The following is a 27,784-nucleotide window of genomic DNA, read 5'->3' on the forward strand; positions in this document are numbered from 1 at the left end:
AGTAAACGTAAAAAAGGCTAGATCTCTCTTTAAACAGCCATAGATATTATGAAGTGGTAATGAGACATTAAACTTAAGGTAAACTCATCTTTATGTGAAAAAGACATAAGATTTTTTACTATACTATTTGTTGTTATATAATAAGATATATTTATATAATTTTATTATGTTTGTATATATAAACTGTATATATATATATTCATGAGAATAATTACATATTATGCCTATGCATGCATTGTAATGTACTAATACTCTTATAATGCATTAAATACAAGCTTCATAATGAGGAAAGTGTCCCCCAGAATTTTGTTTAATGTTTTTTTAGGTTTACAGTTGTGACCAAGTTGCTATACATTTTCAAATTGTATTAATAGCTGTAAACTGATATACAACACCTGAATAAAGTCTAGAAGGGCATTCTGTTTTTCAGAATTAATAGTTCAGAGTCACAATATATTTATATCATGATCATAAATCAGACTATTAGTCAAAAGTGTGTAGAAAAGTCACACACCCACTGCGTCTCTTTTATTTACAGTAATTACACCATGAAGCACATGAATTTATACACTTGCGAGTTGACTTTAAAGGGACAGTTCACCCAAAAACTGAAAACTGGGTCATCATTCACCCTCAATTCTTTCCAATCTTGTATTATTTTATACAAAACACAAAAGAAAATATTTTGAAGAATGTTAGGGTTCAGACATCAACTTCAAAATATCTTCTTTAGAAGAATGAAATGCATACAGGTTTTGGAATGACATAAGGGTGAGCAAGTGATGACAGCATTTTTAATTTTGAGTGAAATATCACTTTAACTCATTTAAGCTGGGGGATAATTGCTAAAGTCAGTCCCTTAAACTACTCTTCCAGACCACAATGTACACTATGAGGGGTATGAGGAGGATGGGCAGCAGCGTGGTTACGAGCACGACTCCAGCCGGTGCGTCAGATAAATCCTCTTCATTGCTACTACAAAAGCTGAAGTACTGCTGATGTATCCTGACGAACAGCTGCTCCACCACACGATTAGGGTAGTAGCATCTTAAAGCAGTGGATACAATCTCCATACACGCAGTTAACTCGTTGTAGCTTCTGGAAGTAGGAGAAAGAGATACAAAGTGAGTTGTGTGACAGAGTTTCTGTACAAAAACAAACAAACACACGCACACACACACATACGGGAATCCATCAAAAATGAATGGGGGGGGGGGGTGCATTTGATTGATCAAACGTGACATATTTCAAATAATTGCTGTTCTTTTGAACTTTTCTTTTCATCAAAGAATCCTGAAAAAATGTATCACGGGTTCCCCATAAATATGAAGCAGCACAATATTGATAATAATAAGACATTTAGATCTTGAGCAGCAAATCAGCATGTTAGAATGATTTCTGAAGGATCATGTGACACTAAAGACTGGAGTAATGATGCTGAAAATTCAGCTTTGATCTTAAATTGAAATACTATCTCACAATATTACTGTTCTTCTGTATTTTTGATTAAATGCATGCAGTTTCGGTGAGTATAAAAGTCTTTACTGACTGCACTACACAAAGTGCACAAAGTCTGCACTACCGTTTTTGCACTACCAAGTGCATTTGTCCAGAAGTGGCACAAATCACTCAAATCACTCTGGTTCACAATAAAAACACACTCTTATCTATGTTTACGTAGAAAACGGAAATGTCTCTCATTGTTTAATGGATCAGAAGGTCTCTCAGTCTCATAGTTAGCAATCAGGTTTCAAGATTAGCTCAGCTCTTCCCCACACATCCTTCAATTGTTTCTCTGACCATTTCCTTTCTTTGTGTATTTGCCATGTAGCTATGCATTTCACATTTCTCAGTAGCGCTTGTGCAGAAGATAAGCACTCTATAGAAACGTTAATTTTAGAATGTGTTGCACAGCAATCAAAAGCAATGCACAACGAGGCCGAATACAAAGATTCAATGTGATGGTTTTCAAAGCAATATGAAAATTACAAAAGCATGACGGTAAACAGATCAAATCCTTGCTTAATAAATCAACAAAGCATTATCAAAGCAATGTTAGCTCCTTTGGTTTTGAAATATCAGTTTATATAGAAATATGGTGTAGTTTGTCATTTTAAGTTAAGTCACAGGTGAATAAGCTCTGGCTTACCTTATCACCATCTCCATATTGCACCAGTTCTCTTTTCCAAGTGCACTCATGTTGTTATTGAAAGTCACACAGCACAGTTCCTCGGTATAATTCTTCAACAGCTCCTCATAACAGTGACTGTACACTGTAAAAAATTATCGTGATTTTAACAGTAAAAGACTGTGAAAAACTGTTAATTGGTTAACAGAAAGTTTCCTTACTATATACGGTAAATAACTGTGATAGATCTAACGGTACATTTAATGTTAGTTTACAGTAAAATACCATTAAATTTACAGTTTTTGGAAGTGAAAACGAATAAATCATTGTATAATTTACAGTAAAAAAACATAAATTGACATTCCCACAATTCCCTTCGTGACACTTCACATTTGATGTATTTTTGTTAAAATAACTACGTTTCGTCATTGTTTTCATAGTTTTTTTTTTAACCAGTTATGTACATTAGGGTACACAATTTTCAAATTTCATTTGTGTTACCATGATGGTGTTTAGTGTTTGTGTGAATGACACTGTGTAGCTTCTACATCTATTAGTATTAACTTTCTTGTGGAAGAACTGCTTGTGATGAGCTTTGATTGATCATGTGACTCTCATTACTACTGTGATTGGTGGTTGTCAGTGTATTACAATGGTACAAAACAGATATTAATACTTCAACAAGTCGGTAAATTAACATTACATCAGATAATGAAATACGGTTTATTACTGTAAATTTTAAGTTAAGTCTGTAAAACCTAAAATGTTGCTACCGTATTTTTTACAGGAAATTTCTGGTAACCACAGCTGCCAGTTTTTTTTTTTTTTTTTTTTTTTTTTACAGTGTAGAGAAAGTCTTGATTATGAAAATCCTCTGAGCCACAGGAGATTCATTTAATAGTGACACAAGCGATCTTAAAAGTCTAATAGCTCACATACTCCCTAAAGTGTCACAAAACTCTCTTACCGTTGTCCTCGTACGTGCCGTTGTATGTCTCTGAAAGAGTGAAAAATGTGATTATGAATGTGCTTGCGATGAGATGATGGAGGTGTAAATAATGCTGACATTACGTACCATTGCTTAAAGATACATTTAGTTCTTTCTGTGTATTTTCAGTTTGGACTCTGTGACTCTTATCTGGAGAAAAAAGAACATTAAGGATCATTTTCTATTTCTATACATGTAATTGATGCATTTCAATATAGGCTGAATAATGGATTAAAGTGTTTAAGAGCTATATAAAAAATGTAACAAAAAAAATACTTTAGCGTTCAATTTTAATAGCTTTTCCACTTTAACTGTATTCAATTACAAATCCAGCTTTGTGAATTAAAATCTTTTTGACAGAAACTTTAATTTTAGATTATTTTAGTGCGCCAAGAGCCACACTGTTGAGTGCAAATTACTTCTTATGGATTATGTCAATTTTCTTTCATCCAAATTATAATCAGAGAGTAATAAGAAATATATTATTGCTCAGATGTTCACTTTCATAGTTCATCAGACTTTATTAAATTATAACCTTTGTCTCATCCTAAAATGATTTAAATAAAACAAATGAGATATTCACATGCACTAAGAGTATAGAGATATACAGTATAATGAACATATCAAAGAAATGTTTGAGTTCATATTGAGATATCTCACATGTGATTACAGATTTGAAACATTGAGACGTGAGATTTTTGAGAAGAGTAAGTGGGAAGCAGGAGATTTAAGCAAAGGTCTCTGTTTATAAGTAACGAGAAATAACTGAGAAATGTAGTTAGTCCCTTACCTCCAGAAGCTGTTCTGTTATCTTGTGTCATTTGACCTGAGAATATAGAAATCAGCAGTTTAATGATCATCCATGTTGCTACCAGACATTCATTAACACTACAATTTCTTATGATAAATCTGTTCTTATGCAATCAGGTTGGTAGTTTGGTAGCTCAAAAGTCAATGGTTAAAAGAAAGGCTTGTAATGTGGTTTCCTGTCTCCTGGAGAACATCTTGAATGTCCAAAAGTGATGGCATCACTGTCAGATGTTCATTCTGAGGTAAACTCATGGGTTATCTTAGATCTTAGACTGAAGATCTCCTACCACAGGTCATAGACGGATCCAGCAACAGCAAAAGTAGTCCAGAGAGATAAAACATAGTGCAAGACAAATAAAGAATGGCAACTACAGAGTGAGTGAGCTGTTAAGTGAATCAATGGACGTGACTTTCCTGTGGCTGGAGCATTTAACAGGAGAAACAAAAGAGGGGAGGAACACAGGGAGACTGTGCGTGTGTGTGTGTGTGTGTGTGTGTGTGTGTGTGTGTGGCTAAAGGAAACACCCCACCCACTACAATCCTCTCGGAGTTCATGGATAGTTTGGGAAGAGACATTTCTTAGGAGCTCCATTACTGGAAACATGAGTGTTTGTGTGTGCATATAGTGGAGCCAGAGCAATTGCCCTGATAAGAGTTTTCTCAGTGGACAGTGGGAATTATACAACTTAATTATAGGATTACATGATTCCTACCGCTAATTTCAAATGGCTTTTCAACATAACTTTCACGATGTAAGTATATGTTTTAGTATCAGATATGTTTCATTAGCATTCAATGCAAAACTTCACCTCGTATTTAAAAGTCTGAAAAAACGCCATTTGGTTTTTCTCTTAGAAAAAAGGGTTAAAAAAATAGAACCCAAGGGTTCTAGACTAAATTTTAAAGAACCCTTTATGGTAAAAAGGTTCTAAATAAGGAGAAAGATTTTGATTGTTTAAAAGCTTGGGTTTTTTTTTGGTGATAAAAATATATTTATGATCTGCTTAACTGATGAAATTTGTATCAAAATTAAAAATGAATTAAAACAAAATCTATGAATTGATCCCCATGATGGAAACCACCATATATGAAGTGCCTGACTGAACCCTTTAAGGTTCGAACCCTTTCTTCTAAGAGTGCGGTTATACATGTATTCTAGATGATTGTTGATTATCGTTAGATTGGCTAGCGTGTATGTGTCAGTGTGGTAAATGCACTCTATTTCCGACCTAGAATCGCCCCCATGTTGGCTAACATGTTATAAGTTTTGTACCGGGGTTTCAGAGACACATTTTGTTTCCGCTATGTTAAGACAAATGACTATAAATCAACTTTTATTATTTTATAGCATTAGTAAATGATATATTTTGTCTGTGAAAGACAGCTTGTATTATAAAAGAAATAAACATCTCTTGAAGACCACTTCTTTTGATTCGTGAATAATTTATTGCACTAGAATTTAATGTTACCACAATTTCAGTGTAAGCGGCCTCTTGTGGTTTGGAAGTGTGACTCAAACTTTAGAGTTTTGCTTTTTTATATTTCCTTTCAGACTGACACCTTTCCCTAGTTTCTTTAAACTGTACAGTGCATTAATAGTGCTGGCAGTTATGCTGTAGCCACCGATAGTTTCATTCTCTTGCTGATGGAAATAAAAATAAGGTATGTAATGAACAGTAATTGTTTTTTTACAGTTGTTCTTATGTCTAATCAAATTCCCGTACATATATTCACACAGTATTCTGAGATAAATAAAGCTTTCCATCATAATGCAATCATCATTACAGTGACAGGAACATTTAGAGAGTCAGAGTAATCCAACATTATCATCATGGTAATATAAATAAACACACTTCCCATAAACCTCTGTTTGTTAAGTGAATTATGAGAGAAAAAATACATTTCACATAATGCACACTTGCATGTTTTGAACAGCTGAAAGATGCAAATTCTCATGTTGAAATGCACTTGCATGTATGGGACAAAATTTAGCTGAAGGCAAAGGACTAAGCCATTCCAGTGATGTGGAAAATATATTTTTACTTAATATTTAGGGTGAATTCAGACAATTTTTCCTCGTCATCTTAAAGGAAAAATGTCCCAATCAACCTAAATTCACCCTACGTCTAGACAAATGAAAAAAAATGAAGAAATGAAGAAACAATGAAGTGTTGCAAAAAAAAAAGTCATAATCACTTCTATTAAAACGGTCTTAAATTCAGATTATATTATATAGTTACTAAAATATAACAGCTGAAACTACATGATGTCACCGGCACAAACAGCAGGATTAAGAAATTTCTTGGGACGTTCTTCAATTGCATGATCATTGCAAAAATATGATAGCTTTTATGCTTTAAGCAATAAAATGGACAGCTATTTCATACATGATGTAATGCAATAAACTATAAATTCAAGAAGACGTAAGAACATTTAACACAGAATTTCATTTTCATCTCCTGCAACACATTATTTTTTGTGTTTTTTTTGCATCCGCTCAAGATGTGCCGTCAGGGGATCTCCAAACTCAGGAGTCTATATTTAAACATACATGCGGCTGATTTGTGCGAGGTTGCATGTTTTTTGCGGAGAATCGTTATTCTGAACACACGAGAGACATGCAACAAGCTTGAAATGCGTTATCTATAAGGTCTTATTGTCAACAAATCAAAAGAAGAGATTTAATTTATCATTTTTGTTCATATTAATCCAAATAAATAAAACAAGCCCACTCTAATGATGAATCTATTTTAAGAAAACTTTAAATTAATATTTTCAATAGATTTGCGTGGCTGATCGGTTTTCACAGTCTAAAAACTGTCATTACATCAAAAACAAGTATGGTGAGGTTTAAAAGTATGAAATTACACTAAAAGTCTTTAGATTTTAGATTTAAACCTAGAAATAAACTGAAATAAATGTATTTATTTAAAAAATATATAAACGTATGAGATAAAAAAAACAAATACTAAAGAAATTCTCAAATTCATGTACATTTTAATAAGAATATTATTAATAATACACTTTATTTATTGAGCACTTTTAAAGCTGCATAGTATAAAGTGCAATACAAAAGGTAAAACGAGCTTCACAAAATAAACAATCAGGAAGACATAATAAAACAAACACAATCTACTACATAAAAAAAGATCCAAAACACACAAAAATAATAAAAGCAAAGTCTATACACAGGTTTTTTAACTATTTTAAAAAATTAAGTTTTTATATCCTTTGACAGGCTATTCCATAACTTTAGAGCCTTCACTGCAAAAGCTCTGTCACAGACATCTAACTTTTAATAAAGTTTTAAAAGTTCTGCTAAATACTCCACTAAAAGTTTATGGCTCCAAACCATGTAGTGCTTTACATGTCAATAATAATATCTTAAAATCAACCCTAAAATGAATTGGGAACCAATGCAATGAAGCTAAAACTGGAGTAATATTATTACAAGACCTAGTTTGTGACAGTGGCATTTTGTACTATTGAAACAGTGATAAAATGTGTAGATTTAAAGTAGAAAACTTCAAATCTGCCTCACCTTGGAAATATGTCTTAACTGATGAACACGACTGAACCAACTTAATGTGATACTCAAAATTCAAATTGGTGTCAAAATAAACACCCAATTTTTTCACTGCCTGCTGAATATTGGGGAACACCTTATTATGATGCTCCATCTGACCGATTATCACAACTTTTTAAGATTAATCAGTACAGAAAATGTCAAGCCATCGAGTTTTTATATCTACTAAGCATGCTAGGAGGAAATCTAAGCTTGGAAGATCATTGGATATCTTAGCAGTGAAAATTATATTATGTTTCCGGATTACGGATTCAAGAGCTAACCTATAAATTGAAAACAAAAATGGTCCTAACAGGGAGCCTTGCATAACCCCACAGTTGCTTTTTACTAATTTACTGTTAAATTGATAATATAATATGAGGAAAGTGTTTTACTAAATAAAATATAAAACAGAAGCATTTTCACTAGTGGTGTCAGACTTTTGGACATTAGTTTATTTAGATCTTACCTAAAAAGTCTTCAGGACAAAACAATCAAATAACCACTAGCGTTACATATAGTCAACAAGTTGTTATATTTAAATATATATGTCTATTTTTTGTTTGTTCCTCAGTTGTTTAGATGGATAACTGTGCAGACTCCTGCCTCTATCATTGCTGTAAACTGTGATTTTTGACATTAAATAACACTCCAGTTAAAGTGTCAAATGCAGCAGGACTCATTTCTGCAGTAACTCACAGGAAATGGGCCATAGCTGGTGTGGCAGTGTTGCCACTACTAAACATCTGTCACATCCTGTCACATATTACACAAAAAGCTGTCCTATACTGATCAATATCCTTTTTATGGGCACAGTTGTCTAAATGGCATCCAGGACTACAGGACGCAAACAGTGCCATGTGTGCACGTCTAAATGCATCCAGCAGCCCGTATCTGTGAGGAAATGCTCTGTCCATGGCCAAAAACAAGATAAAAATAAAAGAAAAAACTTAAAATGAAAAACACAGCATAAGAAAGTGCTGATCTGAAAACAATGTATCCTTCTAGGGTGTGAAATTAACAACCGCCAACAGCCAAATATTGCCGCATTTTACGCAGTTGTGGGCAATTTTGCTTATTCGCGTATTTTGCTTATCTGGTGACCTGTAAGATGTCTAAAACTAACAAAAATGAAAGATACATGTTTGCATTACTGAGCTGAATTAATCTATTAATGAGTTGAATTAATCTACTTTAATGCATTGAGTGAACTTAAAATGTCAAGTTGCCATGCATTAAAATGAATTAAAATCATTGCAACAATTATCTATTTAGATAATAGCTTTACGTTGTGTTGAGTTTGTATAAAAAATAATTGTCTTACATAGTTACACAGTCTTGTGCAGAGTTGTTGTTGTAATCTTATAGATTGATGATACAAACCCTCACGGGACATTCAATAAAACTATGTATTTCTGGGAAGAGGGTACATTGGGCTGTACCACAAAATCATGTGTTTGGACAAAAAAAAAAAAAAATGCATTTATACAACCTGCTGCTGTGCTTGTTGGTTTGCATCACACATAATAATTAATATCAGAAAAATCATAATATAAAAGCTCCATAATATAAAAATCATAAAATAAAAGCTCCATAATATAAAAGTTCCTAAAGGTCTTAAAAGTTCCTAAAGGTCTTAAAAGTTCCTAAAGGTCTTAATTCCTAAACAGAATTTACTTGATCTGAGTACAGATTTACATTCAGCAAGCACTGTCATTTGCTTTGTTTTGTTTTTTTTAACTTGTCCAGTTGCACCAAGTGAGCATACATCCTGTGCCACTCGATAACGCACCTCGTGACGAGACAGCATTGAAGCGGTTGCACAAAATAGCTCATAAGCCCAGAGTGTTTCATTTAATTTCACCCATACTGCTAACGACTTGATCGCAATCACACACAACTTAGTTTAAAATCACATAGGCCTAAAGCAAGAAATGCAGAATGCAACAAATATATATAAAAAAGGATTTTGCAATAAAAAAGCCTAATTCAAAAGTGTACAAGTGCTTTATAAATGATTATGTCGAAATGTTTAGTTTTCAGGCATCTTTTGTGTGATGTTAGAAGTATATTTTGCTGTTTTCGAAACACTGACTCTAAAACCTAGTTAGCAGCCTTTCTGGTTACTGCCACCATAAGCATAAGATACTGCTATCTTCAACAGTGCTCCTCACATGAAGGCTTTTCATAAAGTTTGATGCTAGCATATTGTACAAATTAAACTTCTCGGAGCAGTCATTTACATTGAAAACCTCATGCCAGCAGTTTGCAGCCTAAAGTGAATCCAATACCTGCCACAACAAAAAACAAGGTCAAATGTAATGTGTGTGTGTATGTGTGTGTGTTTCTAATGAACTGTGCACGGTATGCTTCAAGTAAACATTGTACCCATCAACGACCAAGCCAACCACAAACTACTGAAAGCAAAACAGAGAAACGGGTGGGAAAGAGAAAGGGTGGAGAGAGAGAAGATGTGCCATCTGAGAGTCGTGTGAATTTCACTCTACTCTTCACTATTTACCCAGACTGAAAATGGAAAAATACACAAGTGCGCACACACACACACACACACACGCGCACACACACACACACACACACACACACACACACACACACACACACACACACACACACACACACACACACAAACAAACAAACTCAAAGGCAAAAACAGGATATAGGGATCATGTTCTGTCAGCTGGTCATTATTGCAAATTAAGTGATTAAGTAAATAGTAAAAAAATGACTATTTGATACTGACCAATTGAATGAACATTGAGCTTATTATATATACTTACCACAAAAGTTAAGTATTTAGTATTTACCTAAAGTAAATAACTGGACTTGAAAATGGAACTGAAATTAAATTTAATAGAATTTTCTCAAATAACCCATGGATTATGTTTCTGAATAATGCTTTACCTACTTTGTTCTGCAAAGATAATGCTTCTCATTTAAAAGTTTAAAAGGTTGTGGTGTTTTGTTGCTGCACTCATACACCCTTGTAGAGTTGACCTCAGATTCCACTGATTAAAACCTACAATGTAACCACAGCATACCCTACATGGTCTCTGCGCTTTGGGGAACCAGTATGACATTCTGCTGAACTCAAGACCAACCCAAAAGACCCAGACCAGTTAAACAAACATCTCCCATGCCAGATGTCATAATGTCAGATGTCAAATACATGTCACTCACAATGAACTGCTATCAAACATGCTGGCAAATGTCAGTAAATTATATTTAACATGGAAAATAATGTTAAATCTACATATATAAATTATTTATTTAATTACACACACACACACACACACACACACACACACACACACACACACACACAGAGACACATAGGCCTATATATATATATATATATATACAGTATATGTATGTATGTATGTATGTGTATAGCAAAAATATAACTATATATTAAAAAAATTATATTTTCATCTGACTCCATAAATGAAAAAGGTTTTAATCTGAGCATCATTAAATGTTTGATTATTCCTTTTAACTCTTTACTTATATTTTACCCGTTCATATTAGGAAGCTATGCCGCTCAGAGGTCCTCACGCCTTCTGCTTAACGCGGGTCTCACGATCACAAGCTCGTCAGTTTTGGTCACTGGTAATTGGTTATATACCTGAGATCGGTCGCATTCACACTTATACAATCAAGGATACTTTGGTATCCCCCATGATTGCATACACTAGAAATTAAAGTAACGTTTACTTCAGTAGAGGTACTACTACTTCACTACTACAGGTATAAGTCAACCAACATTACTCATCTTTTGGATTGGCCATGCCGTGGTTTCCCACGTACACTTATCTAAAGTAACATTACATTAAAACAGAGGTGACACGCAGCATTTTTGCTGTACTAAACGGAAATTCCCTTCTTGTCTTTGCGAACCACGTACACTTGAATTAGTGCCAAATATTAGTCGTCACTAATCTGACGTGTTAACTGATGTAAACTTGCGGTAACATTCAAATCCGTTTACTTGGGAAAACAATTTCAGAGTCAGTTGGGGAAAAAAAATCAAATGTAACAATTTATTATGTCAGGTAAATGTATCATGCCAATTTCATAATCAGTTCAAAGATAATAAATACAAAACATCAAATGCTCTGGAATAAAGAGAGAAGATGCGAACCTGACATTATAAAATACATATATAAAATACACTCCGCATCACGGGCTGATTTGAGTTACAAATCGAGCTGAATCTTCTTCAGCATCTCCCTAAATACCCAGACCAAGGCAGAAACATCTTTTCAAATGTAAACATGAGTTCACGGTGGGAACTTGCGTTAATCACCGTCCCAGACTTACTAGCAGTAACAAAATATCTCTAAACTCTCACATCTTATTACCTTTTTGGTTTACTTCTGTTGGAATGAGACATTTGTACCAGTCGCACTGAGACATTTCAAATGATACCAAACATGTATAATACTGTGCGATAATTGTTCATATTAAACCATATAGATTTTTGGGTGAATATAGGTAGGGATGGGTGAAGGGAATGATGTGTACATTGGGAGGTGATCAACTCAAGTGTGATTGTGCCTCGACTGGGGCAAGAGAGGTCAAATGTTAATTTCCTTTGTTTTCTCAGAGAGTAGCCCTCGCTTCCAGTTTCTCCAGTCTTACATTTTTCTGCTTATTACAGATTATTTGATGCAGCAAGTTCAGATTGCTGATAAGAACATTTTTATAAAACGTCCCGAACAGAAGTCGACATACAGCAATGCAACGTGCAACATGCACAGCGATGGCATGAAATGACAAAAGATGTGCATATTAATGTGGATATCACCACTGTGCTTATTTAAGTTTTACAGATATTTTGGTTTTTGCATCAATCTTAGGGTGTTCTACCAAGAAATCAACAACCTTACTTAAACACACCTCCTTCTGAGAAGTTTATTGCCTTCTTTGTGCTTTGGGTGTTTTGGTGTGAAATGTGGGGCAATGCAAAGTCAGCAAAACAAAGAAGTGAAAGCCCAAATAGGCAGAGCATCATCCTTCTCTCAGAGTGACACTTGCCCACCAAACAGCAGAGAACTTCAGACACAAACCACTGAGGTCTGAATTACATAGAGACTCATAACACAAGAGGTCCTGAAGATCTGCACTCAGAGGTGAGTCAAAGCAGGTTTGTCCTATATTGAATTTGAAACTTGTCAGGTTAACAGATGTCCACGCACACTAAGCATTATGATAGATAGATAGATAGATATTTCTTCACACTGATTCTGCATTATTATCTGTGATTTATGCTGAAATAAAAAAATGTTTTGCAGACATGTACTATTTCCATTTCAAATAAATATATTTTAATAATATTGGTTGTTAATAGTTTTATTTCTATTAACAATCATATTCATGTCTATGATTTTTTTGACAGAACCTATGGTTTAGTATACGCATTATGTATGCATGTATGTATGTGTATATATGTATTTATATATAGGCTATGTATATATATAAATTAAAATGTATTTTCCTCCACATTTATTAAAAAATATTTTACTTGAATGTAAATTATATCGATGCAGAAAGATTGATATACTGTTTTTATAATTATTGACTTAAATTTAAAAAAATGCTACACCTAGTAATAATTAAATTAACAATCATTGCAAAGAAATATTTTTTGTTAGTGTATTTTTACCAGGTTTGCTCATTAAAGGGTTAATACTTTATTTACAGAGCACAAAATAGAACGATAAAATATTTTATGATAAATAAAAATGTATACACTGTTCATAAATTATGACAAAAAATATTACAAAAAACATTTTGTATTCAGAGATGAATGTGCATGTTTTTATATATTAAAACATAATTTTTCTGTCCCGTTCTTTTCATTGCTGCAACTGATAAAATGTTGACTTTTCACCATCATATGCGAAATAATAAAATCTCTTGATATTCTGGTTCAGACTTGCAAGCGTTTAATAAAAATTCTAAATTATTAAAAATATATATTTAAATATGTACATTTATAATTCTCTCTGAAAATCACATTATTTAACTGCCACACTGTTTTAAACTGTTTTTTATTTGCTGTTTTGCTGTTTTTTATTTGACCATTGTTCTTCCTAGTAGTATCATACATTTGTAGATCATGGTAACCATGCATGACTCTTCACTACCACAGTAAAGCAACAACAACAAAAAACTGTAGGTTCTCTATAAACCTATTGTATGTGTTATCAAAAACAGTAGCCCAAACATTTAGTATAAATATAAATGCAAAATAAATAAATGCAAAAAAAGAAGAAGAAAAAAAAACTGCCATAGCTTCTAAACAAAAACATAGTGTAATTACATTGCATTGCTCCTCTGAGACATTTAATACATTTATAGGCCAACATGACTGTATTAATATAAATATAATTAATCTATTTATAGAATGTGCTTAGCGGGCACCACGTTCATGTTAAACCTGTTAAACTGAACTTACGAATCATTCAAACAAATTCAAAGCATCATAACTTTGCCACTATATCGGTTAATCAATATCCACACCTTCAAAAGCAAACTCAAGAGTAAAAAAAGTGGTGCATTTTAAAGCACTTTGTATTATATCCATAATAGTTTTGATTTGGTAAATGTTTGATTGCTTACGGTTGTTTCTGAGGCTGAATAGCCATAGGCTTTAACATCTGATGCGGTCCTGAGTTTCTTCATCATCCTCATCACCCTCACAAGCAGAGAGCCACACACACAGCAGCCTATCTCTCCACATAAACATCTCTCACTTCATTCTGCTCTTTTATCTTCACTTCTGCTCAAATAAAGACTCCGTTCCTCGTGATGGGGTTTTAAAGCGCGTTGGCACGCGATGCTGACTGAAAGCACGAACGGGGTGTCAGATTCACGCCAACGACTGTCTGACTGTGACACGCGATGAGTAGTGGAATGAGTACAATTTCACTTTAGACGTTATTTAAAGATTTTTAACATAGATATTGCGTGCTCCCATTCACCACAAAAACACACCTGAAACTAAAGGTGACATTTAATGCCTGAAACATCTGTCTCCAGTGTGGCGCGGGTAACTATAGCCCTACGGTTGTTATTGTGAGCCGCACGACTTTACGATCTTGTTTTTCTAGCAGTTCTAAAGAAAAAGTATTTTTTGTCTTCTTTTTTTTTCTTTAAAAAAAATGTATAAAAAAATACCCCAATGAATCTTGTACAAATATATAAGACTCTATTAGACGTTCAAAAATATATTTTATTTTATTTGTTTAAATGTAGCCTACGTGTAAACAAACAGAATAACACACATATATATATATATATATGCACGCAAAGAGTGAACTCGTGAATCGTGACAGTCAGCCAGTGTAAATAAAACTGGCAACCAGTCAATGAAACCCCCTGTGCATCCCAAAACACTTTTTAGTTTATGCCATTTATTAAAACAACGCATACATTTATTATTGGTTCAATTTAAAAACCGTAATAAAAAAGCTGTGCTGAGACGTGAAGATGTGTTTAGAATAGTAGCCTGTGCTATTTATTTTTCAGCATTCTTTGGTTATTTATATTCCAGCATTTTTTTTTTACCTACAAAACTCCTTTTTACATTACATTTTACATAAAAATTTGCTACAAAATCTGCTGGATAGTCAGTGCTAAAGTTATGACATTTTTACAGAAGCAGCCAAGCAGAGAGCCCGTAATTAAATCAATCACTACACAAGGAAACCGCTCAGATTTCTGCCCTTTTAATGCCACACATGTGAGACTGTGAAGATCTCAAGATGATTGATGTCTAAATAACCCGAACTGGTTTGATTAAAAAGTACAAAAAATCTACTAAATGTGTAACTTGTGTAACACTATTGTTTACATGGTAATTTTAGCATCTCTGATTTGCTCAGAGATTATTCACGACATAGTTTAGAAACATGACCTTTAAAGAGCGCCTCTAGTGGAAAGCATGCAACAAAACAACCGCATTGATGTCACCCTAACCCTCGTCTTAACATATGAAATGAAAGTCAGATTTTTATATATATATATATATATATATATATATATATACACACACACATACATACATACATATATATATATATGTTATATATAACATATATATATATATATATACACATATATAACATATATAACATATATATATATATATATATATATATATATATATATATATACACACACACATACATATATGTACACACATGTATGTACATATATATGTATGTATGTATGTATATATATATATATGTGTGTGTGTGTGTGTGTGTTTGAGTAACATAGGCTTTAATGGCCCATTTAGTAAGAATAATGAGCTCACAGTCAAGTGTAATAAACAATGTAATAAAATGATGACTAAGAGATACAAATACACATTCCTTAAAATCCTGATGGATCATATTTGATACTCACATTTTAACATGATTTTTCAAAAAAAAACAAAGTTTTATTATCACAGATCATGGAATAATGGATAATCAAGTAGGCTGAATCTAAATTGTTTTGTCCATCAAATGTTCATCTTGAAATATTACCAACAACATAAAAGTTATTCCTACTTTTACTGTATAAACAAGCAAAAATGTAGACATATTTGAAATTACACTAAAATGCCTTATACTTCCTAAAAAGTATGAACTACCAATGGGAGCGCACAAGGCACGAAGTGTTTCTTTTAGAAAACGTTACGTTGATCATTCAGAGGCGTTAGAAATTCATGTAAATAGGCTTTATATGGTTCACCTTCCACACAATAAGCACACCTGATGAACAGTTTCCGCTTCTCTCCCATGTTTTTACAGGTATGGCGAGCTCTGGTTCAACTACAGAAGATTTCTTGTTATATGTAGGCCTAACTATCGACGATGGGTTTGACAACTACACTGACATTGGCTTGACCGATGACAACTCCACTGACGTTGAAGAGCTTTGTGAAGCCAGCAGTGAGCAGGAGCTGACCATCACTGCTGTCCAGACCACCATCTTCATCATCGTCTTCATCTTAGGTGTAATTGGAAACGGGCTGGTCATTGCAACCTTCGCGCTGTACCGCCGTCTACGTCTACGCTGCATGACCGACGTCTTCCTCTTCTTCCTGGCTCTGTCTGACATGCTGCTCCTGCTGACTCTTCCGTTACAGACGGGAGAGACGCTGATCGGCAGCTGGGAGTTCGGAGAGGCCATGTGCAAGCTAAACCGTGGCATGTACGCCATCAACACCTACAGCGGTCTGCTGTTGTTAGCGTGTATTAGCGTTGATCGCTATTTAGTGGTGGTTCGCACCAGGGCCGTGCGTAAGAAGAGTTCTGGCACGCTGTTTTACAGCACACTGTCTGCGTTAGGCGTCACAGTAACCTCAGTCGTCCTGAGCCTGCCAGACCTGCGCTTCAGCTCCATAGACACTAACATGGGTTCAAACTTGTGCGATATGAAAGTTTGGGGCGACGAAGTGAGTAAATGGAAGCTGTGGGCCCAGATAGCGAAGATCGCAGGATTCTGCATCCCTTGCGTGGCGATGGTGGTGTGTTACGGTGCGATCGGACGCGTGCTGATCCGTGCCGGTGGGAAATGCTGGCGTAGACAGAGGACCCTGCGTTTGATGGCATTGCTGGTGGTTCTTTTCCTGGTTTTCCAGCTGCCGTACACTGTGGTGCTGCTGTTTAAAGTATTCACACCCACACCGAAACTCTGCGACGAGTGGACCAGGTTCCACCTGCAGGAAAACGTGACACGCAATCTGGCCTACGTGAGGTGCTGCCTGAACCCTTTGCTGTATGCGCTGGTTGGCGTCCGATTCCGAAACGACATTATCAGGCTGTTGACGGATGCCGGGTGTGTGTGCGCGTGTGTGTCCCATTTAACACCTCATCATGAAAACGGAAGCTCTGTAACACCGTCCTCTCCGGCTGCAACCTTGCTTTCACCCGTCTCTTCTACTTACCCATCCGTGAAGAAAACACCTGCCCTGGACACACCTGCCGCAAACAACGCCCAAACGTTCACTTTTCCCACAATTATATCTGGAAAAGGGACTTCGGTCATGAGCTGGTGTCATCAATTGACTTAGATATCAGACAATCTGAAATAAATCATTTCTCAATTTAAAACCATAATGAGATGCAATGTGCATGTGCACAAAAAAAATCTTTCATAGCTAAAAATATATCTAACATCTTACTGGGGCTCATGATGTATGCTTTTTGATGTATTTTTCTCTATTTTAAGGTTTCTATGTTAGACTAAGAATGTTCGGTTTCAATAACAACAACTTCTAAATTTCAGCCATTTTTCTTTTCTTTTCTTTTCATTTCATTTTCCTCTTAGACTTCCAACAACAGCACTGTCTCTCTGAAACTTCACCATCCAAAGACACGTCAGCAAACACAGACAGATTAAGCGATTCGCAGTACAGTTTCATTTCTTTTGGGTAAAAAAAATGCTTTTTCATTCTTTCAAGTGAGGACATTATGACATCCAAAAAACAATTGCTGTAAATATATTGTGCAAACATTTTTTAACCATTAAAATAAATCATTTTGTTGTACATGTGTTATTCTCTGCTATTTCAATCTCATTTCTGTATCTTCTCTTTACCGGTATCCTCTGCTACTGACAGAAACTGCAAGAGAGAGAATATATAGCAATAAATTAACCTTTTTTATAATTATTTCATAATGATGAGTTGAAGTAAATGGAAATCTATGAAAGCAAATTTCTTTGAGCACTTAATTCTAGTTATATTAAACTCTATTCAAGTTTTATTTATTTTGAATATCTAAAACACTGAAGCAGGTATTTTATCAGCATGTTAGCGCCTCCTTGAGTTGAAATCTGAGTTAAGAAAAATATTGATTAAACTTTGGAATTAACAGATGTATATAAAAAAGTGAAAATCTATTAGATGTTAGGACTAAGTCATATAGTAGCTGGCACCTACAGTATAGGACAGTAAACTATTGAGCTTGTAGGCTACTGTTGTTAAAAAACAATAAGTTTTACTCTACATTTAGGGGCTGAATTGATAGCAGTGACTTAACTCAATTTTACGTCGGCAATTTACAACTGACACTAAAGTAAACGTGTTCTCTTCTACATAGCCTAGGCTACATAAAAACCCATTTTTTTGCCATTATGAACTTTTTCAAGGTCGAATATCAAACCAATCAAATATCAAACGTCGATCCAACTTTGTTGCACTGCCTGTTCCAGCTTGTTTCAGCTTGTTTCTCAAGCATATTTTGATTATGATCTGCCTTCCCTGCCGATTGAAGGAGGTGCAACCATAAATATGGGTGCAACTATCTGACAAACCGAAAGTAGCCGAACACATTAACAGAAAGTAAAACGCAGTTTATCACTGTAAAGGGCGGACGTTTTTTTTATTTTTTTTTAAAAAAAGCAATATTTACAAGTGTCAATCGGCATAGGCTACTTTGCACAGTAAGTTAAAAGTCGTGTTATCTGTTAGCTACACAATTTTGAATATATTAACTATAAATATTAAGGTGTATCACTGTATAGCTTACAGTCTGTATCATAAACGTAGCCTACTAGCTAACTTAACGTTACCTGTCTTGTTTACATGCAGTAGCCTTTGCAACCGGATCATTATGGCTGCTGCTAAATGTTTATTTTACTGACTTTATAGTATTTTGTAAAGTTTGACTTATATATTTTGTTACGAAGCTTAGGTGTCTTTTTCTTCAAAGAAATGCATTTGTTATGCGGTTTGTTTACTTGCAAACCCGGATACTGATGATGACGGAGCCTCAGGTAAAATCAGTGCAGTGACACAATCTCACAGCCAGAGGGCGCTGATGAGCATGATGAATTGCGTTAATTGACATGGTATTTCTAACTATTCAAATGAACATTAACTAATGATCTTTTTTAAGTGTTATTTAAATAAGTAATGCTAGTTAATTTTATTAATGAAAGTTACTCTGAAGTGTTACAGATATGTGTTAAAGTTGGAATTGATTGGGACATATGACAAAAAAATATGGAAAAAGAGAAGAGTAATTTTGTAATAGCTATTCCATGTAAGGAAAATCAATTTTTGTGTTCATAATTTTTCTTGCAATAATTGTTATGATACATCTCATAATATACCATTTCACAAAACTACTGCTGCATTTAGCCTAAGTCCCCTTTTCTTTTTATATTAAAACTGGAATTTATAAATGTTTCATGTTCAGGCATGAAACTCTAACCAACCGCTGATTGGTTCTTCCAACGCTGTGTTGGAAATTCTAGTATTTGCTCAGCAGCAGCGTAGCCACTAAAATCAAGCATTTATATTCCATTGCCAGTTTATGCTGGTTGAAATAATCCACTCCGAGAGTTGTCATGACTGAACTGTAAATGATGCTGCTTTTCCTCTTTTTATTTGCAGACTATAACCCACTATAACCCAGCCTCTCTCTATGGCAGGAGAAGACAGAGGCACTGCTTCTAAAATGAATCTATACGAGGATAGAAAGGAGAGGGAAACTGTCCTGGTTCACAGAACACCATCTCCAGATCCAAGCTGTGTGTCTTTGAAAAGTAACAACTCTATGTTAGCATCTAATAACTTCAGTAGTAGTGCAGATAACTTGGACCCCAGGTGAGAGACATGGTAGTTTTAAAGACATTAATAATTGCATTATTAATTAATAATCGCCATTGCAAGCTTGTTAACAATATCATCAATAGACTGGTGGTAGGCTACATAGAGTATGAGTATTCTTGTACTTTATTTATATTATTTTTCTGTCACAATAGCCCCTTTTACACAGAGATTCCAGAAAATACACAGAACATGTGTCCCGGGATTTGTCCCGGGATTATTTGATTTTGGTTCATTCACACTGCCAGTGATTTTCCGGAATCTGTGAGTGCGTTCACACACATCCCGTAAAGACACGTGACGTCAGGATGTGACGTGTAACATGCGCGTCGAAGGATCTCAGCTTCAGCGCGCACAGTAAGGAGCTCCCTGGTCTCTGCTTCATTCCAGTTTGCAGACATTTTTTCGTTCTTTCTTTGTTGACGAACACAAACTTTATTCTAAGAGCAACAGAGTCGCGCGATAACTACGTCATTGCAATGGCACGTGCGTCATCACTATGACACACCCCTTACGGCATTGGTCCTGGCTTTTGTTCACACAGGGCGCGTTATGTTTCTAGATCCCCATCCCGGCATCGATCCCGGCATCAATCCCGGGACGTATTTGCGTTCACATAGAAGGCACTCTAGAAATGTATGCCAATTTCCCGGGATAAACGTGCTGTGTGAAAAGGGCTAATGTGATTCAAAAATTGGTTTCACTTTATTTTGATGGTCCCTTTAATGCATTCTGTTGACTATAAGTAACGTTACACCTACATGTCGACTAACTCTGTGTTAGTATTAGAAGACTGGTAGGGTTAGGGTTTGAATAAGTTGGCATGTAGTGACAAAGTTACTTATAGTCAGTATAAGGTCTGTTGGAGGACCATTACAAAAAAGAGTTAGCAGATATTAACAGTCTACTTATACTCTAATGAGAGTTAGTTGACATGTAGTTACAAAGTTACTTACAGATTGTTCAAAAGGGACCATCAAAAGAAAGTGTTACCCAAACATTCTGTATCCCATGTTGTATCTGTGCAGTGTGAAGCGGGAAGATTTGGTACAGGATCAGTCCAAATGTGGAGTATGTGAGGAGATTCTGAATAATCCAGTGTCTATCAACTGTGGGCACAATTTCTGCAGGCAGTGTATTAGCCGCTATTGGGACAAGACCAGTGAATCAGAAAACTGTCCCCAGTGTATAAAAATATGTAGAACACAGCCTGTTCTACACCCACAGAAAGAGGTGGGAGGGTCCAGTACTATGACACAAAACCAGCAAGACAAAGAGCCAGCACTGCAGACACACACACTGCTGGAGGAGCCTGCACACCTGCAGCGAGATTCACATCAACTAGTGAATGATATTCTACAGAGAATCAAAGACAAACACAAAACCAGCATGAAGAACAAGTACAAGAGCTTATTTGAGGGAATCAAACAAGAGGACAATCAAACCCTCCTGAACAGGATCTACACACAACTCTACATCATAGAGGGAGAGGGTGAAGGGGTGAGTAAAGAACATGAGGTCTTACAGATGGAGAAAAGTTACAGGAAACACCAAGACACTATAATAATCTGCAATGACATATTTAAAACTGTACCAGGATATGAGGAGGAGAGAAAAGAAAAAATAAAGACTGTTCTTACCAAAGGTATTGCTGGAATCGGAAAAACCGTCTCTGTGCAGAAGTTCATTCTGGACTGGGCTGAGGGAAAAGCCAATCAGGATGTGGATTTCATGTTTGTGCTTCCATTTCGAGAGCTAAACTTGATTAAAGATCACCAGTACAGTCTTCACAGACTTCTGCTGGACTTTCATCCTGAACTTCAAGATCTGGACTCAAAGATTTATGAGGAGTGTAAAGTTGTGTTCCTCTTTGATGGTCTGGATGAAAACAGAATTACGCTGATGTTTTCAGACAATGAGACCATTTCTGATGTGACTGAGACTTCATCAGTGGGTGTGTTGATGTCAAACCTCATCAGAGGAGATCTGCTTCCCTCTGCTCTCATCTGGATCACCACCAGACCAGCAGCAGCCAATCAGATCCCCTCAAAATACATAAACCGTCTGACAGAGATTCAGGGATTCAATGAGCCTCAGAAGGAGGAATATTTCAGGAAGAGATTTAGTGATGAGCATCAAGCCAGCAGAATAATCTCACACATTAGAAAAGCAAGAAGCCTCCACATCATGTGCCACATACCCGTCTTCTGCTGGATCTCATCGACTGTGCTTCAAAAGCTCCTGAAAGAAGATCTGAGCACAGAAATCCCTCAAACTCTGACTGAAATGTATATCCATTTCCTGCTGATTCAGATCAACATGAAGAATCAGAAGTTTGAACAGAGAGATCCAGGGAAACTCCTGCAGTCCAACAGAGAAGTGATTGTGAAACTTGCTGAACTGGCTTTCAAACAGTTGATGAAGGGCAATGTGATGTTCTATGAGGAGGACCTGATTGAGAGCGGCATAGACGTCACTGACGCCTCAGTGTATTCTGGGATTTGCACTGAGATCTTTAAGGAGGAATCTGTGATTCATCAGAGGAAAGTCTACTGCTTCATACATCTGAGCTTTCAGGAGTTTCTTGCTGCTTTTTATTGGTTTTACTGCTATATAAATCGCACTGCAGAGGCAGTAAAGACCTTTGATTCACTGCATAATTTGCTGAAGGGTGCTGTTGAGGAATCTGTGAAGAGTAAGAATGGACATCTGGATCTTTTCCTACGTTTCCTGTTGGGAATCTTATTGGAATCCAATCAGATACTCTTACAGAGTTTTCTGACACACACACACAAAAGCTCAGACACAATAAGCGAAACTATTACTTACCTCAAAGGCAGAATCAAAGACGGACATGGTCTCTCAGCTGACAGATCCATTAATCTGTTCCTCTGTCTGCTGGAAGTGAATGATCAGACTCTGTCCAGTGAGATTCAAGAGTTTCTAAAGTCAGAGAAACACTCAGAGGATCAGCTCTCTCCATCTCACTGCTCAGCAATCGCCTACATGCTCCAGATGTCAGAGGAGGTGCTGGATGAGTTGGACCTCAAGAAATACAACACATTAGAGGAAGGCAGAAGGAGACTGTTGACTGCTGTGTACAACTGCAAAAAAGCCCTGTAAGTGTTAAATCCATGTAAACCTAAAACAAGGACATTCTGCAGAAATAATTCAGTCTTACTGAAATGTATTATAATGTGCGTTTTGGACCAAGGTCAAATATGAGGCCTTTTAATCCTGAGGGTTTCCAGTAGCACTTCTGTAGATTTTCTGAATTAGGTTGATGCTACCTCTTCACTATTTTCTCAATGACAGATTCAGTATTCAGTTAATATAATAAATATTACTGCTATATTATAAAATATAATAAATATAACAAGTATGGCTTATGTACATTGTAGAAGGTAGATTTGAGAATTATTCTATTTTATATCAACGTTTATGCAAGAGATCCATTTATATATTTATTTATTTGTTAATAATATATGTTCACCCAGGCTGTATTTATTGAATTAAAAATACTGTAAAAACAGTAATATTGTGAAATATTATTACAAATTTAAAATAACTGTTTTTCTGTTTGAATATATTATAAAATGTAATTTATTCCTGTGATCAAAGATGAATTTTCAGCATCATTACTCCAATCTTCAGTGTTACATGATCCTTCAGAAATCATTTTAATATGATGATTTGCTGCTCAAGAAACATTTCTTATTATTATCAATGTTGAAAACTTTGTGTGCTTCTTTATATTTTTATGGAACTCCTGATACATTTTTTTTCAGGACTCTTTGATGAATAGAAAGTTCTATGAACAGCATTTATTTATTAAAGTATTTATTGAATAGACATCTTTTGTAACATTATAAATGTTGTCACTGTCACTTTAGAACAATTCAATGCATCCTTGCTGAATTAAAGTAGTAATTTCTTTTTTTAATCTTAAAACAAATGTTTGAATGGTATCATTGTTTCCACAAAAATGTTAAGCAGCAAAAGCTGTTTTCAACATTGATAATAATAATAATGAATGTTTCTTGAGCAGCAAATCAGCATATTAGTTTAATAATATTGTAATACTATTTCACAATAGTACTATTTTACTATATTTTTTGATTAAAGAAATGCACCCTAAATGAGCATAAGAGACTTCTTTCAAAAACCTCTTTCAAAAAGTATATATATAATGGCCTGCTGACAGTAGATTATACTTTAATTGACCATCACTAACCTGTTATCATAGTGCTGTTAAACTTACTGCATCTCTGTTTTTCAGGTTTGCTGACTGTAATCTCATTGATCAGTGTTGTGAAAGTGTAGCGTCAGCTCTACAGTCAATAAACTGCCCCATGAGGGTCCTGGACCTCAGTAACAATGACCTGCAGGATTCAGGAGTGAAGCTGCTTTCTGATGGACTGAAGAGTCCAAACTGCCAACTGGAGATAATGAAGTATTGTTTTATTTCATTTTGTTACTTGTTGTACTGTACCAGGTGTTTCTAAAGTATTCACCATTCACTATGTAAAGTATTTAGTTATTATTCTTTGAATTTCTATGCTTCCATTGAAGTATGCTGGTTGCATTACTTTGGATAAGATGGGAATATGTTGAGTTTAGTAGTGTTAGATTTAGAAAGTTATTGTCTAAGACTGATTTTACTATTGAAATCCAGTGGCAGCCCAACACAGTACTAAAAATATGTACAAAAGTTATAATGTCACAGACCAATATCCCTAAAACCAGTTTGTTTAGCTAATAATTCAACACAAAAAACATGTTTATCCCCATTAACATGCAATTAAACACATGATTATTGTTGTCTAGTTTGTTTTAATATATGTAGTTTTGTTCATGCTACTAATTGCAAAGTGCCTTTATTGTGCTGAGCAAAATTTACAGTCCAGCCATTTATGCAATTAAATATCCCAAACTCAGATTTGATTTCTTTCTGTATAGATTATCTGGCTGTATGGTGACAGAGGAAGGCTGTTTTTATCTGGCCTCAGCTCTGAGGTCAAACCCCTCACATCTGAGAGAGCTGGATCTGAGCTACAATCACCCAGGACCCTCCGGAGTGAAGCTTCTCTCTGATCTACTGGAGGATCCAAACTGCACACTGGACAAACTCAAGTAAGAACCCCAATCAAATTATGTTTTAATAATAAAATTCTTATTTTAGAATCCTTATAACTAGAATCCTTATGTTTTCTGATGTGTAGAACACTGTAAAAATTGATCAGTTGACTTAAAGGCACAATATGTAAGATTTTTAGATTAAAATATCCAAAAAACACTATAACAATGTTATATATTTTGTTGTACTTACATTATCCCAAACATTTCCATTAATATGTAAATCCAGAGAAATCAGCAATTTTAACCAGGACACGGACAGTGTCATTTTGTCACCTGTCAGTTACATCAGATCTGTGTTACCCTCGTTTTACTTACGTAGAACACCAGAGACACTTTAATATGTTTTATTAGACAGGTCATCAAGCTACGCCTTTGTTTTGAATAAGTGACCTCTAGCAGCAAAAATTACATATTGTACAACTTAAAAAAGTGAGGAAACTCGTTGCCTTAAAATTAAGTAAATAAACTTAACTTACATAACTTAATTTTTTTAAATACGAATGAAGTTTATTTGCCTAATTTTAAGGCAACAGGTTTCCTAATTTTTTTAAGTTATTTTAACTGATCACTTTTTACAGTGAATCTGCTAATTGTTAAGATCGGTTGCAGAAATGGAGGAAGCAGAATCTACGTGTTCCGAAGCAGGATTCCAGTTCTTTCATTTAACATCCATTAACATGATCATAAAAACCTTTAAATGTGTCCTTTTTTTCTTGGGCACAAACTGATCAAACTTCAACAGTTAAAAATTACTGATATCTATATTTTTCATTTTCTAGTTTGGATCATGGAGAACATTGTAGGATCACACCAGGACTGTGGAAATGTAAGTCTCACACAATTAAGAGAGCTCTAATCTATCTTTGATATGTTTCTGTCTATATACAGTATGATAGATTAGGTGATAGTTATATCTTGTGTTCAGATACCTGCGATCTCACACTGGACCCAAACACAGCACACACGCGCCTCATTCTGTCAAACGAAAACAGAACGGTGACCGGTGTCAAAAAGGAGCAGCCGTATCCTGATCATCCAGAGAGATTTCAGTACCATGAGCAAGTTCTGTGTCGAGAGAGTCTGTCTGGACGCTTTTACTGGGAGGTTGAATGGAGTGGCTGGAGCTACATAGCAGTGGCATATAAAGGATTGAACAGGAAAGGAGGTAGTGACTGTAGGTTTGGATGGAATGAAAAGTCCTGGAGTCTGATCTGCACTGGTGACAGATTCGCTGCCTGGCACAATAATAAAAACGCTGACATACCCGTTCCTTCACCCCCCTCGAACAGAGTAGGAGTGTATCTGGACTGGACGGCTGGCATTCTGTCCTTCTACAGTGTCTCTGGCACACACACACTCTCACACTTACACACATTCAAAAGCACATTCACTGAGCCCCTCTATGCTGGGTTTTGGGTTAATAAATCCTCTGTGTCTCTGTTTGAGATTCCTGTGAGGAACAGCTAAAGCTCTGGTCACATGCATGTGGCCAGATACAAATCATGTAGAACAGTGAAATCGCTCATGAAATTCTCCATATTGCCTGCCCTACACCATGGCATTAGAGTCTCACAGGACATGGGTCACATGAACTCCAATGTTTTCACTCATATTGGTAGTTGCATCAGTGTTCATTAGCATAAAGTTAAACTTTTCTCAACTCACATCATGGGGGACCCCCACATCAATCGCATCACTGCCTCAAATTGCCAAGTGAAAATAAACAGACATCCATAAGAATTTAAGTCAAGTCTTATTATTTTGTCCCAAGCTGCTATAAAGTCTCAAATCCCTTTTGGTAATCGTTTTCTTTATGCTGTGGGTTAGTTTTAGAAACCCTGTCACAGGACAATTCATTTAATTTATTTTAAAAATAGAAAAGTATAATGTCTGTATATTTCCTTGATGAATAAGTCACACCTATCTAAAAGAAAGTAAATGTTTCCTTCAAAAGATGAATAGTTGCTTTGCTTTTAAAATTAATAGTTTATTCATTATCCTCTTTATCCTAGTTGGCAGAGAAGGAAACGCTCATCTAAAAAACCTTTTCTGTAAATGCTCACTCAGGAAGATATTTCTCCTGTAGACCTGAATATTTTTTCATGTGTTGCTCATGAATATCTAATTTTGGAGTCAAAATCAAGTTTCAAACTTTCAAGTCAAGTTTTTTTGTGACTTGTATGATGTCCAGAAATTAATTTTAATAATACATTGGGTTTTATTTGTGAACATAGAACTCACTTTCACCCGTCTCCTCTACTTACCCATCCGTGAAGTAAAACACCTGCCCCGTGCACACCTGCCGCAAACACTGCCCAAACATACATTTTTCCCACAACTATATCTGGAAAAGTGACTTCGGTCATAAGCTGGTGTCATCAATGATTTAGATATAATCTGAAATAAATAATTTCTCAGACTAAAGGCAAAAGTATAGAAGCCCATATGCCACATAAGAAAAAAATAATGCTTTGTTGAATCATAATTATGAAATAAAAAGTCAAAATTCTGATTAGGAGATTT

General features: G+C 35.3%; 3 protein-coding genes across 8 annotated transcripts; 2 read left to right on the forward strand and 1 right to left on the reverse strand.

Annotated features, from left to right (window-relative positions):
- Positions 1 to 289: 289 nt before the first annotated feature.
- On the reverse strand, positions 290 to 14,303 carry LOC307153541 (receptor activity-modifying protein 1). 5 transcript variants are annotated; one of them, XM_079863054.1, is made up of 7 exons: positions 14,134 to 14,206; positions 3,907 to 3,942; positions 3,204 to 3,266; positions 3,096 to 3,125; positions 2,973 to 3,002; positions 2,150 to 2,267; positions 290 to 1,098 (listed from the first exon to the last, which is right to left on the reverse strand). In XM_079863054.1, exons 2-7 carry the CDS (start codon positions 3,935 to 3,937, stop codon positions 852 to 854), a joined length of 519 nt encoding a protein of 172 aa, XP_079719180.1. In that variant the 5' UTR covers positions 3,938 to 3,942; positions 14,134 to 14,206; the 3' UTR covers positions 290 to 851. The 5 variants fall into 5 exon arrangements, with proteins under 5 accessions (XP_079719180.1, XP_079719179.1, XP_079719182.1 ...); XM_079863053.1 differs by lacking the exon at positions 14,134 to 14,206 and adding an exon at positions 4,214 to 4,345; XM_079863056.1 differs by lacking the exon at positions 2,973 to 3,002 and having other exon boundaries at positions 2,150 to 2,273; positions 14,134 to 14,303.
- Positions 12,545 to 27,646, forward strand: ccr10 (chemokine (C-C motif) receptor 10; the record flags this gene model as incomplete). 2 transcript variants are annotated; one of them, XM_079863038.1, is made up of 3 exons in its annotated part: positions 12,566 to 12,641; positions 16,314 to 17,458; positions 27,536 to 27,646. In XM_079863038.1, exons 2-3 carry the CDS (start codon positions 16,316 to 16,318, stop codon positions 27,644 to 27,646), a joined length of 1,254 nt encoding a protein of 417 aa, XP_079719164.1. In that variant the 5' UTR covers positions 12,566 to 12,641; positions 16,314 to 16,315. The 2 variants fall into 2 exon arrangements, with proteins under 2 accessions (XP_079719163.1, XP_079719164.1); XM_079863037.1 differs by lacking the exon at positions 27,536 to 27,646 and having other exon boundaries at positions 12,545 to 12,641; positions 16,314 to 18,204.
- LOC307153518 (protein NLRC3-like) lies at positions 18,828 to 27,784 on the forward strand. The gene is made up of 7 exons (XM_079863009.1): positions 18,828 to 18,951; positions 19,907 to 20,119; positions 21,151 to 23,241; positions 24,402 to 24,575; positions 25,082 to 25,255; positions 26,041 to 26,087; positions 26,187 to 27,784. The coding sequence occupies exons 2-7, from the start codon at positions 19,938 to 19,940 to the stop codon at positions 26,726 to 26,728; spliced, it is 3,210 nt and encodes a 1,069-aa protein (XP_079719135.1). The 5' UTR covers positions 18,828 to 18,951; positions 19,907 to 19,937; the 3' UTR covers positions 26,729 to 27,784.

The sequence above is a fragment of the Squalius cephalus genome (assembly GCF_949319135.1).
Source record: "Squalius cephalus genome assembly, chromosome: 25".
Classification (NCBI taxonomy): Eukaryota; Metazoa; Chordata; class Actinopteri; order Cypriniformes; family Leuciscidae; genus Squalius; species Squalius cephalus.

Excerpts from the sequence above, each read along its gene's own strand:
- LOC307153518 (XM_079863009.1), top strand. The coding sequence starts at position 19,938 with ATGGCAGGAGAAGACAGAGGCACTGCTTCTAAAATGAATCTATACGAG. Across the intron at positions 20,120-21,150 it reads GCAGATAACTTGGACCCCAG|TGTGAAGCGGGAAGATTTGG; the intron begins GTGAGAGACATG and ends GTATCTGTGCAG. Across the intron at positions 26,088-26,186 it reads CACACCAGGACTGTGGAAAT|ATACCTGCGATCTCACACTG; the intron begins GTAAGTCTCACA and ends TCTTGTGTTCAG.
- LOC307153541 (XM_079863053.1), bottom strand. The coding sequence starts at position 4,268 with ATGTTTTATCTCTCTGGACTACTTTTGCTGTTGCTGGATCCGTCTATG. Across the intron at positions 3,126-3,203 it reads AAATGTATCTTTAAGCAATG|AGACATACAACGGCACGTAC; the intron begins GTACGTAATGTC and ends TCACTCTTTCAG. Across the intron at positions 2,268-2,972 it reads TAATCAAGACTTTCTCTACA|GTCACTGTTATGAGGAGCTG; the intron begins CTGTAAAAAAAA and ends TTACAGTGTACA.